The 21,996-nt window shown below is 39.8% G+C and overlaps 1 protein-coding gene across 3 annotated transcripts in view; it reads left to right on the top strand.

Annotated features, from left to right (window-relative positions):
* scube3 (signal peptide, CUB domain, EGF-like 3) overlaps positions 1–21,996 on the top strand; it is a 75,868-nt gene that overhangs the window by 15,307 nt on the left and 38,565 nt on the right. For all 3 annotated transcript variants that reach the window (XM_086213525.1, XM_086213524.1, XM_086213523.1), the window contains exons 2-4: positions 1,206–1,328; positions 4,800–4,925; positions 16,063–16,197. In XM_086213525.1, coding sequence (XP_086069651.1) covers positions 1,206–1,328; positions 4,800–4,925; positions 16,063–16,197 — 384 coding nt within the window. The remainder of the gene's footprint in view (positions 1–1,205; positions 1,329–4,799; positions 4,926–16,062; positions 16,198–21,996) is intronic.

Below are 21,996 nucleotides of genomic sequence, written 5' to 3'. Positions count from 1 at the left end.
CACATTCTCTCCCGTCAAAATACAACCGGCAGACAACACTTTTACACTGAACTGTTTAACCTCTAACTGTATCAGTTATTTAGAGCCCTGGATCATATATTCGACTGGCTAGTTTTCTGTCCTCTCGTGGGATTAAATTTCAATTGAGTGTTAAATAATGAAGGTTGCTCGTCGAGAGATTTTTTAAAGAATTTATTAGATTAATTTCTGTGGCCCTGTCAGTAGAGATATCAGTTACTTCTATTTCACAGACGTTTTAAAGGAAAAGTTCACCCAAAAATAAAAGTTCAGTCATTATCTACTCTCTCTCATGCTTGAGGTGAAGTTTTGAAATTCGCTAAACTCTACAGACATTTCAACGAAAAGTTGTAGAAATAATCTCATAAACAACTGAAGTGAATGGTGACAAATTTTCAATCGGGAAAAAAAAAAAAACAAAAAGCGATGATAGAACCAAAAAAAGGCCTCCGTACGGCTCGTCACCATTCGCAGCTGCTTTTCCTGTGATAATCCAGCAGACCTTCCATTGGTGTGAGTGAGTAATGACTGAATCATCTTTTTTTTTTTAACCACAGTGCAGAGTACAAAAATAAGACGTGAAATTATTATAAATATTTACAACTCACAGCACTTACTCAGCACTTTAAATGAATTACATTCCAAGCTCTAGTGCACATTATTAGATTATCTTTAACATGATGGACTAAGATGTGAACAGGGAAAGTGTTTTGTTTACCTCTCCTTTAGCCAATAGCTGATAGCAGAAGGATAACAGAGTATACGGAGAGACAGACTGTGACATACAGGTCATTGGCTGGACCTGGAGTGTTGTTTTTAGGCATTCAAATTGTTATCGATATTCAAGATATGCATGAATGCAATAATGGCATGGATCTGAACTCGTGCCTTTATCTTTATTCTGTTTGAAAACTTTCCAGGGTCTGAGATATTTCTCCAGCTTTGAGAGACGCGTGTCCAGTTTAATGAACAAGAGTGCATTTACTCTTACTTTAACCTCACAGATATGGCAGCATGATTCATATTTATTTTGACTTTTCTTCTCATATCCAGTGTTTTTACTTGGAACAGTCAAAGTCAATTATGCTTGACGTTTCAGGAAAACCTTATTATTTGTGGTGTAAATGCGACACCATCATCAAGAGTGTTTTAGCTCCATCAACTCTCTCCTCTTTTCTTCTTTCTAGACGTGGATGAGTGTGCAGAGGCGCTTGACAACTGCAGCATCGATGCCATCTGCCAGAACACCCTCAAGTCATACAAATGCATCTGCAAGTCAGGCTATAAAGGGGATGGCAAACATTGTGAAGGTAAAAGATACTCCTTGATATATGCACTCATTTTCACCTGTGGTTTGGAGGTGAGGGTTCTTACACTAGGGTTAAGTAAATGACTCATTGATTTGCATTAAACGTAGGCCAAGGGGCCAAGGAGAGGTTTGATAAGAGCTTGTGTGTTACTCAGCACATCTCATTAGTTACAAACTCTCTACAAGAGGGAGGAGAGAAGAGGGAGGACAGTGGATGGAGGAAGGGGAACACCAGGTGCAGAGTGCTTCTTTGTGACAAGATGAAATGAAGCAATAAATTTCCTACACGTTCGAGAGAATTAAGATAGCAGCTGAAATGGCGATGAGTGGCCCCGCCAAGTAGTAAGGGTTTTCCACTGCTGAGGCCTTGTAGAATGTTCAACATAGGCTTTTGCCTAAAGCCTCTAGATCGGTATATCCCACTATTTTTTATTAGTACTGTTACAAAACCATACTTCAAAATGTCAATTTTTCCCTTTGCTATTATTATTCTTTCATAGACTTGACTGAGTGTTTTTCATGGCCTTCTGCCTGTAGGCCATAAAAGTTTGGCTTTTTGAATCAATTGTGAAATATGTGTCAAGGTTTGCTCCTAGAGGCGGACATATTTGTAAAGCAAAATTAAATATGATTCCATAAAATAAGAAAAGTAGCCAGTGGCCAGATTTGTGGTATGCTGTATCTTGCTGTATGCTGAATGGAGTCATGCTCCCAAATTTTCAAAGTGCGGTTTTTCTAGAGGCTGGCAAGAAAATCATGTTTATGTTTGTCGTGCCCTTTGACTGGATACTCTTTGAGTTTTATAAAGTGCATACGCTTGCCCAGGTCTTTAATTTGTCAACAAAAATCTTCGAGATACAAGAGGACACAAATGGACAGAGAGGACATGAAAAGCACTGAATCGAGACAAATTCAAAGCCACTGGAAGAGAATCACTTCTGTGTTAGCATGTTGTGGTCGTTGTAGGCTTGGAGAGGAATAAGAAAGTGATGGGTGATGCTGCATGGTGCTTTGGGAATGACAGAGATGTGTGGGAAGAGCAGTTGCAGGGAGCAGAGAGTGTCTCTTTGTTTCTGTCCCATCCCTCTGCTGTCAGGTCCAATTAAGACCTGACTCGGGCAGCCTCTAAGAGCAGCTGAACGACTAGCATCATAGGACCTAAATGGGCCAGTAAGTGCTGAGTGGATGTGCACTGCTTTCTCAATCCATCGTGTCTTGGTCTCCTCAGTGGGGGCCCCTCAACCATCATCATAACTCTATCAGACACCACCACTCAGACTGTCATACCAATCTGCAATATTATTTATAATTCTATGCGCTCTCATTTATATGCCAGTTTCTTTGTTTTAGCTACGAGAGTTTTTTGATAGATACATTTAAGTTTCTGAATATATACATTGATGGAACTTTAATCATAGGTGATTTTGAAATGAATAGTTTGTATTTTGAGGATGCTCTGTCATTAAACCCTCTTCATCTGTCAGGAATTCTTCCTTTCAGAGTTTTTGTATCAAGAGTGGTAATGACTGTGCCGCCAATACTGCAATTTGTTTTTGATTGACATGTTTGAACTTTTTATACTTTTAAAATGTGGTCAATGTATCCAAATAATGTAAACATCTGTCTTGACATCTGTGTGAAACTGGCTGAATATCTTGATATATTTTTCTCTCTTCTCTGAAGTATAATATTTAATGCTGCTACATTAGGTTATACTGATGTTTGAGAAAACGTTAACTGTCATCTTGAAATAACAGCATTAACTTGGAATCTTGAGTTAACTTTAATAAATTGTTATCATGAGAAAACATTCGGAGATAAAGAGTTAATTGGCACATGATTCCCCATTTTAAAACTTTCGATACTGTTTATATTTAAACACAACAGTTACAATTTTAACATAAGAAACTTGATATAGATGTGATTCCAAAAAAGGAATTAAAAAACAATTCCAGGGGCGTTTTAGCCTATAAAGTTCATCTGAAGGTGCAGTTCAGCTTCAGGTTTTTAATGAACAGCAACACAGTGCTGCCTCTGTGCACTCCCCCCCCCCCACCCCCCCCCCTTGCATTCACACACATCACCACATAATGCATCGGTGAAAACAACGTGTGTGTTGACTTCATTTATTCTGACCAGAGGTGGACGAGCTGATGAACGCCTGGTAGGAGAAAGTAACTTTCCTCATCTATTAATTTCTCGCTGCAAACATTTCGTTAGACTCACTTGTCGAAGTTGTTGAGTGAGACCTAACAAATGTATATCATTTCTAAGGCAAAATCATAATTTTGCGTGGTGAATAAAAAATGCCATTTGAGATTATGAATGATATTGAAGGAAATGTTAGGACAAATTAGAAAATGGTGATCCGGCAGTATACTGACCATCATTTCCACTTTTTCCCATATTGTAAAGACTTAAAATACTTTTCCTATTTGTACATTTTCCATATGTTATCATAAACTTGATACCGTTAAAACAAAAAATCCAAACTTTTACTTTTCTTCTTCATCACAGGTTTGACCTCATGATATTTCAAAACTGAATAGACAGATTTTGATGAAATTTATAGGAAATAAAATGCTGCTCTAGACCATTGGCAGGGTATAGCTAATAGCAGTATTTTTGGAAATTTCAAAGACAAATTTCGATCACATTCCTTGGCAATTCAAAATCTGGAAGAACTATTTTTGGTGGTTGGAAATAAAATTTATCAATAGATTTTGATACCATATCCACGGAGCCTCCTCGGCGGAGGAATGCGCTCTCTGGGTGCTTTCTAAATTTCCACTGTTTCTGAAATTGGAGCAAGGAGGAGGAGGAAAGAAGGACTGTTTCAATGACGAATAGCAGCACACTATGCCAGACAGTTCCAAGGTGTGTTCTCCGAATGCTGGGAAGAAGTCTATACTCTGGCCTGTAGCTTTTGAAGGTCTTGACTTGGCAGGAACCTTCTTACCAAGGAAATATCATTGCCATTGAGAAACACCCATAATTCTCTTGGTTATGGTTGAAAGGTTTAAATGTCCGGCATTGGACAAAAGACTGTTTCAGAGACTGTTTCAGAGTTCCTGCACATCCTGCCAATAATAAAATTCCAAAGGGAAGAAGCAATCTCTTTATTTGAATGGTCAAATTGTAGGATATTAAAAATGGCATAAAATCAATTACAGGCTTCCAAAACAAAACAGCATTTTATACCGTTGAGATACAAAAGTTACATTAAAAACAGGTGAAGCAACTTAATTACTGCATGTTTTGTCCCATCCCCATTTACCTTATTAGTGCTCTTACAACAACAGAACAGAAGAGGTATTCTATGTTCTCTAAAAGTGTATGCAGTAGCCTTAAAAAAACACCAATTTTAGGCCACTGTTTCCATTTTCAATAATACACAGTAACTAACTGGATCTGGATTGCTTCAAGTTTTCTGAGAGCCTTGTGTTTGTTCGTTTGTTTATTTTTCCACCAGATGTTGATGAGTGTGCAACTGAATACAACGGTGGTTGTGTCCACGAATGCATCAACATCCCAGGAAATTACAGGTGCACATGCTACGATGGCTTCAGACTGGCGCACGATGGGCATAATTGTCTAGGTAAGTGTGCATGCGTGTGTACGTGTGGAGGGATAAATGGAATTTTTATTGCCTATTGGAGGCCTTTTCAGGGATAAACACTTGCAGTTCCCTGAGTCTTCGTGGGTACCAAAGACCAGCTCTAATGCAGCAAAATGTAATTTCTGAGTTCTTGGTTAAGGTAAGGGTGAGGCATCAATTGGTCAGGGTTTGAGTTAGGCTGTATGAATGAATATGAAGTCAATGGAAAGTCCCAACAAGGATATCTGTGAAAACCACTGTGTGTGCGTGTGTGTGTGTGTGTGTGTGTGTGTGTGTGTGTGTGTGTGTAAAACTGAACTTTTTCTCTCCACTTTCAGCAGCTGACTTGTCCTTTCCTTCATTATGCAGGACAACGTTGTTATATAAGGGTCTTTTGTCAGGAGAACATATACATTAACCTGTATGTGTCAAATTTCTTACTCAGCCTGACCTAACCCATGCGGGTGCATAAATTCATCACTCTGCAAGTCTAATCTCACATCATAGATGGTAATATATGTTTCATGGTTGAAATGAGCTCTTATTAGACCGCTACATGAGATATTAGCTATTTCCTCATTTCACATAGCAAGTATTCTCCAAATCTGTTTTCGCACAAGAAAAAAAGGTTTTTCTTTTTTATACCCAGTCTGACAAAAAAGAGATGAATTTATGAAGTGCATGACCCTGAGCTGGGAGCTCTTGAGTGAGCCGTAAGTATACTGTACTTTCCCATGGTTTAATATTTCACCAGTGTGCTATTCAAATTAGCCTCACCAAGAAATAAATACGCTCAAAAGGTTAAGACACAGCTCTTCTTGCTAAACAATGGCATCACCCCTGGCTCTTTCTACCCACCCATTTTACATTCCTTTGTTTTTGTTTTGAAACCCCCAAGTCAGACCCTTAAAAATCATCTCCTTTCTGGTTACAACCTCAGGATGTTTCATTTCACTTGACTTGCTGTAGGGGAAAGTAACCTGCATCTTGCTACAGTGGATCTCCTATTCAGGTGAAGTGATGACAGAATAACTTATCAGCACTCAACGATTACTCTGTGTGCATGCGGGCACACAAGGCAACACATCCACATCAATCCCACATTTACTTGATGAGCTGCATGTAACGCTGGGATTAAGGCAGACTGGAATGGAAAACACACATCTTTGATCGATAGTAAACCTGTTCTGACTTGACGATCAGACGTCATATCTTCCCCTCTGCTCTCCTCGCTTTTATTTTTTGCTCATGCAGTTGTATCTACAGCTTATTTTCCAAGCCATTTAGCAAACTGCGTTCAGCTCCCGACTTGTGTGCAGGTGTGTAATTGGGTTTGAGTGGCTGCTGCTATTATATCAGACACAGTTGCATCCGTCAATCCTTTTGATGTAATTTTTCATAGTGAGGTAGGAGCAATCAAACGCAGAGAGAGCATTTACTTTTTCTCTGCTGCTGTGTTTAAGTTTTATATATTAAAGATGATAAAAACTTAAGGTTTAGAAAGATTAGGAATTCTATTATTTCTGTGAATGTGTTGATCAGTCTTTTTTTTTTTATCTCAACATAGAAAATGTCATGGCATAAAGAGGACCCACTGAAGGGTTTCTGACAATTATAAATCCAAGCCTTTCCTTGAGACATGAAAGGAATCTAAAAACTTCTTTTTCTGGAGAATTCTAAGAGAATAATCCTCAGCACAAACATAAGAGAAAGGGAGGAAGAGGTATAGCTGAGGTTTCATGTTTAAGGCCCCAACTTCCTCTTTCAGGTTTAAGCTCCTTTTTGGGCCCCTGAGAAAAGATTAGTCCCCCTTGGCCCCGGAGTAGAGAACCTAAGCAGCTGGCTTCCAGACAAGGTCAGACCCTAAGAGCCCTTAAAGACCAGATGTGCCCGGGGCTGCAGAGCAGGAGACATTCACTTGATCCTCAAAAGTTCACATTGAGTTCAGTGTGAGATCTTTAACGTGCTTCTCATTGGGTTTTTTTTTTTTAAATTGACAAATCTCCAGCAATTTAGTTTAACCCTGCTGCTTTTCATGTTCACACCAGAGAAAAACCCCAGTGGTGTCCATACGTTCCTCTTAGGCCTTTTAGTTAAACACAAGCGTGTGTGACTGTCAGATCAGGGTCTTCTTTTTGCGTGTGCGCACACAAACCTGTCAGTGTATTCATTTACCATGGCACGTGCCACGCGACTCCTTGTAATTGGATGTGTTGCCAGCATAATGACATTGGGCGGTGGCAGAAGGCGGCAGACCGTGAAGCAGAACGCTGCCTTGTGTGTCTCAATGGGAACGCTCTGGTTTCTGAGGTCTCCCCCATCTGCCCTAAACCTCACAAAGATGTCAGGAAGTCAGCAAGGTGGAAGCAATGTAATATCACAGCACACTGCTCCTGTCCGTGCAGAGGAGATGTCACTCACTTTATAATTTACCCCCACAGTGATCTATTGTACCCATTCAAACCTCATGCTGAAGAGAGGTAGTGTGGCGTACAAGAACCTGATTACATCTTTTATAACCGTTGTGACTACTTTCCTGCAGAGGTGAGGGATGGTAGTTAATCACCACATGGCAAAGCTGTAAAGGATTTTTAGTCTTAGGAAAAACAGAGGAATCAATGTCAATTTAATCCAAAACACACATCCTCTTTACAATGAAAACCAGATGCAGGAAGGCTATTAGTTCCCCACTGTAGCACCACCGTCCCCACATTTATGACCTATGCGTTTTGGTTGAGGTCCTTCAGAAACCCAAGTATCCTCTTATCATTACTGTTTTTTTTAACTCTCTTGTAGCTTAAACATCTGCACAAATATGTGCACAACCACAAATCACAACATTTCACTCCTATGAGGAACTAAAAAATGACGATATTCTTTTTGTTCCCATAAAAAAAACAACAACAACAAAAAAAACGGTATGCCACAATTGCATGCAGCCTGAGTGACTCACTAGGAAAAACAAAGGCAGGCTTGACATAGATGTTACAGATGTTCGACAGCGCAACCATCCTGAAAAGATAATCTTCTATCATTGGATTGTTTACTGATATTCTCTGCTGTGCCAGTCAGGACATGTTGCTCCTTGTCGCCAAAGAACTGAGGTGAGCATGGTGGGACTCCATGCTACATACGCACACACACACACATACACACGCTGGTAATTTTCCTTTGATTTCTATTGACATGTTGCTCTTTGACGCCAAAGAACGGAGGTGACCATGGTGGGACTCCATGCTCCGCACGCACGCACACTGGTCATTTTCCTTTGATTTCTATTGACCAGCACTGATTCGGTTTGTATTGATTCAGCAGAGCACAATTCCCTGCACAATCAATAGGGAAATGAATGGCCTTTTATACTTTAACCTCCCCCAAAGACACAACATGATCGTTGCTGATCATGTTGTGTCTTAGTGTCTAAGTCATTACAGCTTCAAAATCGGGATTTGAAGAGCAAATAGAAAAGGTCCCACCAGTTAACAACATATAATATTTTTCTAATGGTTGTGATTGTAATAATTGCATAATTTTGTTCTTATGCCAATCACATTGAGAGTGTCCCTCAAAGTCTTTGTAGATGACAGGCTCATCTTTTCAGTCCCTGTCTCATCTTGTGTCTCAGCTCTTGTACTCCTCTGAGACCATGTTGCAAGGTTGGCTAATCAAACAGAAGCTTCCAAGCTGATGTATTATTGACCAGCATCAGACGGGAAAAGTAGTCATCAAAGAATGTTCCGAGGACCTGATCCGTAGCCTTTGCTATCCTCTGAAATTAATTTTCTTGAAGTGCTTTCGACCAAATCTCAAAACTAAAACAGTGAGTCTTAAACAAGTCCTAATGCATTCTTTACAAAGGAAAAAAATTTTTTTTTTCAGTTCAGGTCCATTAAAACTCTTATTAGTTTGATGTTGAATTTAACAGAGACAATTTTTAGAAGTCTGACACACTTGAATGCGGCGGGGAGGATTTAGTTTGCTGCTCATGGAACTTCATTTGTGCTGACTGATTGATTCAAGGTGAATCTGTATCCAGGGAAATTAAGTTTGCTTGCTAAATACTTTTTGTACAAAAAAATTGGGATTTTGGAGATAATCAAAATTTTCGTATTATTAAGCTTAAAAAAGGTAGGGTTTTCTTTTTAATATTTGCATTTCAAATCAGTTTTGTAACTGTGCACCAGCAAGCTTAATTTATTTCTTTGAGTTTTGCTGACACTTTTTTGATCACTATCCACTAAAAGTGTAAGTGTTTTGGAGATTTTTTTTCAAGGTGAGTAAAAAGTTGTCAAATTTTCCAAACCTCTGCACTGCACACCCTTCAAAGCACTGATGCTATGTAGCCTCATGAAATATTCACATGATATTAATCACAAATGTCTAGCAACACCAACATTCAGTGTGCCTGCACAAATCCTTGCAGTGAGAGCCTCAAGCAAAATGTGGGACATATATTTTATTCTTAGTGGAAAATGAATATTTCAACATAGTTATGAAAGAGATGAAGATCTGGATAAACAATACAAAAAAAACATTTGGTTAGGGTTAAAGAAAGTCATGATTAAGGTTTACATGTACAAAAAAAATGACTTATTACTGCAAATCTGATTATACACACTTAAACATGGACAGACTCTGAGTTCTTCTGCGTTGCATAATATCAATGGGAGCACAGCAGGGTGTTTTGTTTCTTTCCACCTGTTTCACTGCCTCAGTTTGTGCTGTGGGGAATCTGCAGGGCCTTGGTCTCCCAGCCTTGGGTTCTGAGAAGTTTTCTATGGCGGTATTACCGGGGCACTTATTGTCCCCGGATGTTCAATATGCCACATACATGATCAGATCCTCTGCTTGATGTATTTTAATACAAGATCACTGATAGACACAGATTTGAGGTTGCAGTTTCTGTCATATATGCACGGAGGACCATGTTTTCTTGTAATGAGGGAAAAATAGACCAGCGGTAAATAAATAAATTGATAGAATACATTTTTAAAGATGACAGATCTACTGAGTTGTCATGTACTTCACATGCTGATCTCCATAACTAACGTGGTCAGTGTAGCTGACATTGTCTACTGATTGCAACGACCATCCCTACACTCATGGCCTTAGCCTGGATAAGGTGCATTTGTCTCCTACCGTTAACTCCTAAACAGGTTGGATGGAGTAAATTAACTCTTCTCCCATCATATCCAGGGGGGGGGTTCAGGAATGTGCCAACACAGTTGGAGCTTAGCTCTAACCTTCCTCCCTTCCCTGCTGCAAATGCAAACACCCTGTTCTATCCCTAGTGAGCAGTCACTTTGCTTTTGTTGTGACATGCGTAGATCGGGTTTGGACAAGAGTCTCTCCGCAGCTCAGAGGAGAGGAGCAGGAGTGATGAGTTAAAGGATGGTTTTGAGATTGGTGCATTAGCTGTCTCCTGAAGACTAAATCAACAAACACTCTCTCACTTCTCTCAGAATTGTTTAGCCCCATCCGCCATGAAATGAACAATTCCAGCTGAGCCCACTGGCAGTAGGGCTTTAGGGACACTCAAGCCTGAGATTGGGTTTAGGGATGTAAGTGCCTAACAGCTTGGGAGCCATCATTGTGAGGACCTCTTGTCTTCTTGGGACAGAGCTATCCACCTAAACTCATGGGGTTACGTTCTTCAAACACTTCCAGGTCGATCACAGCTTATCTATTTAATGCAGGGTGCTTACATCCGTGTGTATTCCTCTATCTAAACGTAAAGATACCGGAACATAATTTTTGGCATAGAAACTTGTATGACCTTGGGGGAAAATGTAGCATAGTGGCTTGGGTTTAGCCTGAGCACTTTGTAACGTGCCATCCCCCAACCCCCCCATGCATATCCAGCCTATTTGTGTCATCATTTCAAAATAAAGTGGTAATAAATAACGTGTTTTTTTATCATGAGAATTAGTCACATTTCTAATTTGTCATGTAATGTGTAAAATCCTGTCATCCAATTTACTGAATTATTCATTCTGAGGGAATGGTGGGTATCCCTTATTGTAGATTTTATTTAGGAAAGAACTCAGCCAGAGATTGGATGTTAAACTAAGTCTGCCTACACTGACATGCACTTTATCAGGTACGTTTGTAATGGGACCCATGACAGCAACTCTGCCATAAACTCTGCCTTTACATGAGTTTTATTGAAGTTATTGTGCAGTGGTGGATTACATTACATTTAAAGTTGTTTCTAATATTTTGGCCACCTCAACAACAGTATTGCCAAAACTGAATATCCATAAGGTTTGAAAAGGAGAAATCATTCACTGTATTGGATTGAGCAGGTGTACCTAATGAAGTGGCCATTGAGTGTATTTACTGTAGCAAATTGGTTACATGGGAGACAGGCCAAAAGTCAAAAAGTCTGAGTTTAATCAAAGCTGTAATAGTTCTGTTTATGTAAAAACAAAAAAACACAACCCTCACTGCTGATTTAAGAATGAAATACCACAGCAAATAAAGGTTTTATTCATAGTTGCCAAGCAGACAGGAAGCACTGGAACTAATAAATTAGTCAAAGCCAAATAGTATAAGTATCTTCATACATCGACTTCCAGTTTGCAAAAGTCACTTACACCTCTATGATTTAAGAGTGTCTGTTCTGTAGATCACAACTTCCTGCAACATTTCAATTTATACAAGCTCTGCTGACATTTGTAAAACTAAAGCTGAGTGTTAGCACTCCGCTGTCCTCTCTGGCAGGGTTCAAACCTGCCGTTGTGGTCACTGTGTAGTCCCGTGAGTGAGGAAATATGCTGTATCACCGAACTGCAGGTGGGGTAGAAAAAAAAAATCTTCTGATCTTGTTTCTGGTAAGAAGGGATCTTGTGTTTGGAGTTTGCAGTGTTTGCACCACTCCGACTTCAATGATGCCCAGTCAAGCTTCAGTGGTGCCTGTTCATCCACCACAGTCGGCCCCTGAAGTCCCCCAGCGTTTTTGCTGCCTGTCACTGCACATGGCTCCGATTTGCTGCCTTATTAAAGAGTGTTTGCCTCCTCAGCTCCTGTAAATGAAATGCCCAAAGAGGCCAGTGTCCTTCCACTCACCTCCTTGTCTCTGGTCTGTCTAGACCACAGAGACAGTTCTGTCTGCTCCAGACAGAAGCCAAGCAGTGGGATGGATGCATAGACAGCTTTGATGACAGACAGCAGTTGTTTTTCACTCACCCCCAGTAAAATCTCTGGGTCAGTAATAAATGCCCTCGATGCCGCTGAACCTTTAAGAAAAGGAGAGTAAAGGAGTTTCTCCAAAATAAAGATTCAGGAGTTTCTGTAAGGCAACCGCCATGTTTACATGGCTCTAAGCTCTGCGCAAGGCCAAATGTTATATATACAGTCAAGGCTATCTGAGAAACCAGCGGACATGGCCTCCGCAAACACAACCAATCTCTTAATCTCTTTCTGTTTGAACCTTCCTTTTCCCCCTGTTTCCCCGAATGAAGCAGGGATAGGGCAGAGACATGTCTCATTTTTTTCAGAATTGAGGCAGCCCTTTTAACTTGATTAAGACATTTTTTCCATCCTCTCAAGAGAATTTTTAAAAAATGTTTTAAGACCAAATAACATGAGCACTTCTCCTGGCCATGCCAGAACCCCTTTCCGCTTGGAAATATTTGCTTTGGACGCCAGCCTTGCCCAGCACACAACACAGGCAATTATGGGAGCTATTTTAAACAGGAGAGATCTACTGACAGGCGACGCCTCATTTGGTGGGATGAAGGAATCAGGAAATGAAACCTTCATTGATGCGCTGAGGGTATGGAAAGAGAATTCCCTCAGGCCCTTTGAGGCTGGTTGCATATCTCATTGGCATTTTGTTCATGCACTAGGGACTGTTGTATTTGTGTAGCCTAAACATGCTTGAATTTTCATGGAGAAAGAGAGACTACGGGTGCCCCCTGTGAGTTTGGGAGTTTTGGATTTTCAGTGCCTGCTAACAGATTATCTGCAAAGGTGCAGCTGCAGGTTGCTGGGAGCTGGTCTCTCTGTTGCTTCTACTTTCATGAGACCATGAGGTCAACACCAAAGCAGCCACACAGTTGAATGAATGCCTGCCCAACTACTTCTAAGTTGTCCTCCTTTTACTCTGAATTAAAGTTTACATGTTCAGTTTGCTTGGCAGTATTTTCTGCGAGGAGTGCGCTAGCTTCACCTGCCTACGGAGTGATGCTTTTCTCATTGACCTCAACTGACATGACTCATTGTTTTTAGAGGAAAGAGGTGGAATGTAAGAATGAGACAGCAGACTTGGCAAACCGATGAGGGTCATGAGTGCTACCTGCTACTGACCTACTTATCAATCCCTGAGGCTTTCTGTCTAGGCAGGTGCCACTTTCTGCACACTATGTGGGTGTTTATGCCGTTTTCTTTTTTTTTTTTTGCATCTACATTTCTGTGTGGAAAAAGAAGATGGAGTGAAGTTAAATTTCTAACTCTGCTGAGCTGAGAATTCCCCAGAAAGGAAACTTAACCTAGAGGCCTTCTCAGACTGGACAAATAGACAGCAAATTAGTTTCGCATGACGGTTTATTAAAAAAAAGCCTTGTGTATACAACAGATTATTGATGCATCGAGCAGAGGGATGGATAAGGTTCCAGCATGGTTGGTAGTGAGGGACAGAGCTCAGGTCTCCGGGGGTGAAGAGAATATGGAGTGTCACCTCAAGAGCTACTCATGTCAGAGGATGCCACTGAGCCCTGCTGCCACAAGACAAATAAAACCAACAAAACTGAAATTGTGTAAGCTGTTTCATTTTGATAATAGACAAATATAGTAAAAGATGAATAGATTTTCCTCTCCTGTTCATTTTCTCCTTTTTGAAAGTGGCATTTGAAGTTAGAGAAAAAATGTTCTGTACCATTTGGACAGCTGGGAGAGCAACTATTCATTATCAGTGGAAATGAACTCAGCAACTCTCAGTTGGGGCCATTTCCCTGAAACAGAGAGAGCGAGAGAGAGAGCGAGAGAGAGGACTAGCACAGCAACATCTTTCTAAATTCTTTGTGTGCACTTGATGTGGATTAACATGGTTGCTTGTCACCCTCCTGCACCCCCCTCTATGTCTCATACTCCCCCCCCCCCACCATTGTCCCCACCTCCTTCCTCCCACTAACTGCATTCCTCACACCATGGGGCTGACAGACACTCGTCATCAGCAGGTACTCTGACCCAGGTGGATCAGGTTTCTCACTAGCCAGGGGCTTGTGCTGCATGTGCATTTTTATGGCTTATGCTTGCTCAGTTGGAGGTTTTTAGTGTGACTCTGGTGTGCTGCCATGCCAGATAACCATTAGCACTGACTCGACCTCCACACACAGCTTAAAATAAGCTCCTTTGGCTTCTTATAATGTCCAAAGACATTACTTTTGTGCTGTGCATTTTCCTTTTGTATGACATTTGCACAGTTGTGAGTTTATCCTAAATATTTTTTAAATCAGAAGATTTTTATAAATTAATTTGAAAATGTCATTAATTTGTATCAGGGTGAAAAGGGACACTTAAGAGTACATGGTGAATCAAATGAAAATAAACGATGGAGGGAATATTGGGCTTTATAATTTTTAAATTCTGAAATCTGAAATGAATTTTTAACAAAACATAAATGCAGTAAGTTGGTTAGTGTTTCCAGCTCAACATCCATCCATCGTCATCTTCCACTTATTCCTACACATTAAGGGTCGCGGGGGGGCTGGAGCCTATCCCAGCGTCAACGGGTGAGAGGCAGGGTACACCCTGGACAGGTCGCCAGTCCATCGCAGGGCCAACATAGAGAGACGAACAACCATTCACACTCACATTCATACCTACGGTCAATTTAGAGTATCCAATCAGCCTAGTCCCCAATTGCATGACTTTGGATGGTGGGAGGAAGCCGGAGTACCCGGAGAGAACCCATGCAGACACGGGGAGAACATGCAAACTCCACACAGAAAGATCCCATGCCCGAGCCGGGACTCGAACCCGGAACCTTCTTGCTGTGAGGCCACAGTGCTGACCACTGCACCACCGTGCAGCCCTCCAGCTCAACATATTCACTGAAATATCTACAGAACCTATAAAATGAGATTTTGCTGGATGAATTATGAGAACTTTGATCATCACTAAACCTTCCATCTAGCCTTAGCAGTACAGTATATCAAAATTTCTATTTGTTGTTCCGCCAAGGTCCATATAAAGGTCAGGGCTGAAGGAACTGAGGGAAGATGTATGTTAATGTTTACATAAATTAACATTCTTCTTTTTTTTACACCCGATCATTTATCAACTGTCAAGCAAATTTATATATCACAAATAAAAGGAAATGAGGGTCATGTAGTTCGTATTGGACAAGTGATAATATTACATTCTGGTGCATAGACCTTTTTTGACAATATCAGTGAAGTACAGTGGCAGGAACAGCCATTAGAGTTAAGGATTTTCTATGCTAGAACTTAATTGAAAAAGGGGTTTCCATCTCCTGTTTCACATATTTACTTTTTCAAAAAAAAAAAAATCAAAAAACACCTTGGGCAAACATAAAACCATTTCTAATTATATAGTTGAAAATATGCATCAAAATAAATAGACAGAAAGCTTATGGAACTAAGCGGAGGGAGGCTTCTTGAACTCTTCTTGCTTACTGAAAAGCCATGACTGCTATCACCTCAGTTTTGATGCAGCGTTATTATGCTATTAGCACTGTTTCCCTCCTGAACAACCTGGTTTCACTAATCATTCCGGTCTTGGAGGTCATGGAGTGAAATGCGTGAGTGTGAGCGTGAGTGAGGTAGTTCAATGGTGTGAAAATATAACATGCTTGTTAGAGGTAAGTTTCCCACTAACCTCAGCTCTAATTGGATTTTGTGCTAATTAGTAAATGTTAGCATGCTAATACCATAATAAAACAAAATGAATATGCTTTGTTACATACTACTACGTCATATGAACGTCATTTTACAGTGTGGGTTCAATACAAGTTTGTTTGTATCATCTCTGCTTGATTCTGATTTACAGGTGTCTGCTTGGTTCTGATTTGATCCAGAAAAACAATCCCCCTGACACTCTTTAATCGATGTAGTATTTGCTCTGTCTTGAAGTGATTTCATTAATTATGCCTTATGCGTCTGTGTCTTGGCAGATGTGGATGAGTGTTCCGAAGGAAACGGAGGATGCCAACAGATTTGTGTCAACATGATGGGCAGCTATGAATGTCGCTGCAGAGAAGGATTCCTTCTGAGTGACAACCAGCATACCTGTATCCAAAGGCCTAAAGGTTTCTTACGCATGCACATACACACACATGCAGTTGATTTTTTTTTTTATATATAACATTCACATGTTCAGGCACATGCATTTCTGTATTATAAGAAGGTTAAATTGAGAGTGGGGATTGGTCCTAAATGGTCAAAAAGAAAGTGGAGGAAAGGTAAGTTTCTCCAGTTTGCAGGGGACAATGAAGAGTGGAATAAATCGCTTGTTGTTTTCCTCCCACACTTTCAAATTGATCCAATCTAGTGCTTGCCAGCATTTTAAGGCATCGGTGGTATGAGAATGGCCTGCGGGGTGCTGTGAGCAGAGAAAACAATTAAAGGTGTTTTCTGGGTAAGACACACCTCTTGTTTACAGAATGGACATCAGACAGGAGACTATGAAGACACAGAAGCACTGCATAAATACACAGAACATATTATAACATCATAGCTGCGTTAGGCAAGTTGTCAGACAAATATCTCTTTTAACATATTGTGTTAAAGGGAATTTCAACCTTAGCACAGCAACTGTAGCTCGAAACAGGTCTGCTCCGGTTTGTTTAAAATCATATCACAACTGATAAATGTCAGTGTCTTTGCTTTTCTATTTTTGAAAGCTGTAGTTTTAAAATAAAGAAGTACATGACAATTTCTGTTTATATCACTAAAATTTAGGAGTGTTCAGAGTTTTGTTTGTGACATTTTTGTAACATTTTGTACCATTTTCACACAACAAAACAAAACAGATTGTTGTTTTTTTAATCCTTTTTATTTGGACTGTTGTAAATTGTTCTGGTTTCTTGTAAATTGTTCTGTTCTTTCCATGGCTTGTGCCAAAGACAATTTTGATGGTAGCGTAAATAAATAATTTGCTTGACTTAGTTAATGACGAAGGTAATGTTCATGAGGAACCTCATTATCATCCTCACGTACACAGAACAGTCCAAACTTCAATTCCTCATGTGCTCTTTAAAGTGAAAATCTGGGTTCCACTCAGTTTTTGGTTTGGTGAAACAATAATGCTCCTGAATTGTGCATGTACATGAACACACACACACACACACACACACGCGCACACACACACACACACACACACACATATATATATATATATATTATATATATATATATATATATATATATATATATATATATATATATAATATATATATATATACACACATATATATATACATATACATATACATATACATATATATATATATATATATATATATATATATATATATCAGTTTTTTTGTTGTTGTGTGAAAATAGTATAAAAATGTAACAAATTCTTAGCGGCCTAAAACCTTTTTTCGACCTCTAACATCAAATGATGTAAGCATTTTCCCTTTGATATGACTCAACATACAAGGCAGTCGAAGTAGTTCAGTCATCAGCATCCCCAAATAAGTTTATGAGACATTTAGGAAGATGCTGACATGCCAGGGGTTTTTAGTGCTGGTGGCAAATGACAAAATGTTCAAAACAGTAACAAGTATTCCTGTAAGCCTGACCTATTTAATCATACCTGACTTAGTTGTTAGAGTACACAGAGCAGTGTGCACTGTAAGAAAGTCATTCGTGGAGTGTTCCTACTACAGAAGGCACTCAGCGTGGAAAGATCAGCTCCCTCGCCCAGTCAACTGCCCATGTGGATGTTGGAAATGAAATGATGTTAGTGCTGGCTCATATGTTCAGTGTTCATCAGAAACTAAAAAATGTCCTTCTGCAGAAGAATGTCAGTGTATTAGTCAGCACAGAACAATTAATAAAGTGTATTTTTTTTTAAGTGAAGGTCACAAGTCAAAACAAACTGCGCTGATTTCTTGGCAAAGACATTCAGATAGAAATTAAAGCAAACATCTGCAGCTAAAGATGAAGGTCGTGGGAATTTTTAATCCAAAACATAAATATAGAAAAGTTTGTTGCCAGTGCTGTTTTGTGTTGTGCTATTGCTCTGCTGTTTGTCATCCTGAACATGTCTCGCAGCTCACGTGACCTCTGTTGCTTGTTCGGACTTAAACAACAGCGAGAATAAACAGCTGTTTGACAATCACAAAATACATTTATCAGAGGAGTAATTATCTTGCAGTCTACAGGTTCCTCAGCTCCACCAGTTTGGGCAGGGATTGTTTATCTCTCTTTTTATTTTGTACTATAACCATTTGTGGTGCAAGTCTTTAGACTCTGATGTTCTAAAGTCCGCTGGATTGTGAACAGAGCATCTTGGAAGTCTGGTTTATGAGATCAGTCTGGCCTGGTGAACTGTCAATGTTTACATTTCATAAACGCAATGTTATTTGAGTGGAATGAAAAGCTGGATCATGTGTTTCAAAGGGCTACTACTATATCAGTGGTGTCAGAAGCCGAGTGTGAGCACCAGACTTGTCTCACCAAGTTCCTCAGTTTCTTTCTTTTCTTGATAAATGCCCTCAGTTCCTGTTTGTCTTCCATTTTCCTATTAATTTTAACTTTATTGCCTCCAGATGAGACCCATTTGGATCTAGAGATTACGGCTGCCATAAATCTACAAACATCCTTCACTCATCTTACTGTATAGCTGCGCTGTCTCTCTGACTCGCAGACAAAATCATCTGCTTATTATTCAACATGTCAAATAGTCAGCGGCTTCAGCTATGATGCTTTAGCTTCCCCTCAAGTGTCAGTTTTGGACATGCACATTCACTTGAAATAACAGTGCATGCAGTTCAAATAAAATAAAACAGTCTTCAGAAATGATTATGTTTTATGATGTGTGAACACTACGGTTGAGGTCTGGTTAGGTTTAGGCACAAGCATTTGGTTAGGGTTAGGAAAACATTGTGGCTTCTGTTGTAATTATTACTTCCTTAACATTACAAGATTTTTTTGTTGTATAATAACTTGTAATATCAGTGGAAATGTCAATCTCAGGCTTAGAAACAGAAAATGAGCACTAGCCATATGTTACAAAATCTTCTTAAAAACATTGTCTACATATCCAAAACGGATGCCTGATGGGTTCCTTCCTACAGTGTCATTTTGAGGGGAAGTGCCACTGACCAAGCATAAGTATTTGACAATTTGGGAGTGAGAACGAGTTATATTATTACTGCTTTTATTGGAACAGTGTGAGACTGAAGCAAAATGGAAGTGGTGAGGAAGTGGCTGTGCTTGGTTATTGGGCAATAACCCTAGCAGAATTGTTGCAAATATCAATGCCCCTGCAACTTAAATATTTTGCCGCTCAGGATTTAAAAAAAAAAAAAAAATTGAGAAAATGAAAACAGATCCAATCTCCCAGCCAAGTCTGTTTGAATTCAACTTGCCATCCATTCTGCTAGGTCTCCTCTTAAGCAGTAAAGCCTGGGGTGCAGTTTGCTCATGAGCTTTATTGTTCTCATTAAAAAGACATCAGCTTTCCTTTTTTTTTTTCTTTGAAAGATCAGGTATTCCTGTGGCATATTCTGTAGGTTTTTCTGGGGACAGTGGCGAGCTGGTCACTGCAGTGCCTGGCGCTACCAGTCTGTTTCCCCTGCTGTTAGCCAGCCCTTGTTAGCATTGAGCCCATGCCAATTAGGCAGCAGGGGTCTGCTAGCCTCTCAGCTAATGACAAGGTTGCTGCTGGCCTGTCTCTTATTAGAGTTGCCCCTGGCCCCCCTGAACACAAATAACTCCAGCCAAATGAAGGCTCCATCGTCTAGCTGGCCAAAATGTAACAGTTCATTTATTCTCTCCAAACATTTCTCCCAGTGAAGGAATAAAGCCTTTGAAAGGCCAGCCAAGGTGCTTAGTGGTTGATAGGAATGCCATTTAGGTCAAGAAAGGTTCCACTGCTTTGTATTTGATTTATTGTTTCTTTTATATAGGAGGATAACAGGAACCTTACAACTCATATGTGCGTGAGACAGGATCCAGCACATTGGAATTCTGGAATTTCAGACACAGTCAACCCACACATCCATCATATTTGTTCTGTGCATTTCTGAATATCCAGAAGGGCAATTACTGAAAGTGTGCGCTGATGGGTTGTTACGTAAGTCACGTACAGTTACTAATCTATTCCGTCATTGAAATACTCTGTACAATTGATCTAAAAGTTGAATCATGAGCTTTTTGGAATTCCAAGTTAAACAAGTTAAAGGAGACATTTTGACAACAAGTTGAGACCCCTGGATCAAATTTCCTGTCTATCAATACGACTTAAGGATGGCTCCCATTTTATGGTAAGATGAGAAATAACAGAATGGGGTGTGAAAGTTCACACCAGCTGATGGTTAACTTGCAAAGTATCTTAAACTAATCCCAGAGTTTGATGACATTATCCCAGAAGCTTGACTGTCACCCGTAACTCTCTGAAGAAACCCAGAATAAGAGAATAATGATAATAAGCCACTGCATGCCCATTCGCAATGAACAGCAAGCATAGTTTGCAGTCGAGGCAGATATCTATCATGCAAAATAATTAACTTTATGTGAAACAATTAAACTGAAAAGTGACAAAAATGTAGTCAAATCCTAACCCCCCCCCCCCCCACCACCACCACCAGTTTCTTTGATCAGACAAATCCCTGTGACATTAAATTACTTCAGGCCTGTACGTGTTGACATTTTTAATTAGAGAAGCTCATTAAAAACACGTTTTTTATTGCAGGTGAAGAAAACCCTTGATCCACTGCTATTTGCATACAGGTCTGGCGGTGGTGTAGGGGATGCTGCAACCGCACTACTAAACCTTTTTTTTATTAACACCTGGAGGAGACAAAGGCTTTTTATATTATCCCAAAACAGAAAAAGCAGGAAAAAACAAATGTTTGGGTTTTTTCTTAATCTTATAGCTCGGATATTGGACGTAGTACCCCCCAGTAAGTGTCATCAAGGCTGTTGTCTCTTTCTATTCCTTTACATCTTTTTTAAGATATTAGCAGATTTATTGATGATTCTGTGATTGTAAGTCATGGATGTCTGTCTCCCGATTTTATGTTTTGGATTGATGAGTTTTCTCTCCCCAGTTAAATGAGAAAATCAAGCCCTGCCCTTCTTGACCCTCCTTTACTACCCAGTGTCAAAGATGCAGACAAATGTGATAAATACACAGGTTTTATTAACACATATTTTTGGATCTCATGTTGCTTCCGTGACTAAAAAGGTTCAACTGCCGCTTTTATTCCCAAGGAACATGTTCTTCTTTTCTTTTATGACAAGATTTTCTCTCTTAGAAGTTTGATAGAATCAGTTCTGCGTTGTTGCTTGCTACGGTAACCTGACTCTGGTATGTTAGCCTCATCAAGGCTCAAGGAAGAGTCAGACCCAGATAAATGATCTTTATAATAGGCAGATGTTCAGAAATGCTACTTCCCCTCTGCAGTACCAAGATCAACCCTTTCAGAGAGTTTGACCTGTTAACCTCAGTTTGTCAGTTTATACTGTTTCCTTTGTCCCTGTTTACCTTCATTTCTTTAAATGGCAGATCATATTTTACTGTTGTGCGGGGATTGTTTTTCTGCACAGACTGCTCAATTGACTTCTGATCCTTGGGGTCTCAGAAATCACTCTTATTTCCTGTTGTTGATGTAGTCCATGAGCGTTTCATCTACTTTGTATGATTTGCGTGTGTGTGTGTTTTTTTTATATCCTGCCTGCAATCCAGTTTTGGGAGAACTGGATTGTAAAGATGCTGAGCGTTGATGATTGTGGGCTGTTGCAATAGTATTACTGAACTGTGGTTACCAAAGCAACATTTTTATGCAAACTTTACCATTGTTCTATATCACCTGGCTGTACAAGCAGTGTTCCCTGTAAATGTGGTCTTTCAAGGAATCATTTACTTTGTCAAC

This window comes from Aulostomus chinensis, chromosome 9 (genome assembly GCF_037954235.1).
Source record: "Aulostomus chinensis isolate RoL2024-O1b breed Wild chromosome 9, RoL_Achi_v1.0, whole genome shotgun sequence".
Classification (NCBI taxonomy): domain Eukaryota; kingdom Metazoa; phylum Chordata; class Actinopteri; order Syngnathiformes; family Aulostomidae; genus Aulostomus; species Aulostomus chinensis.
The sequence above is the reverse complement of the archived record's forward strand: the minus strand, read 5'-3'. Positions and strand labels throughout refer to the sequence as shown.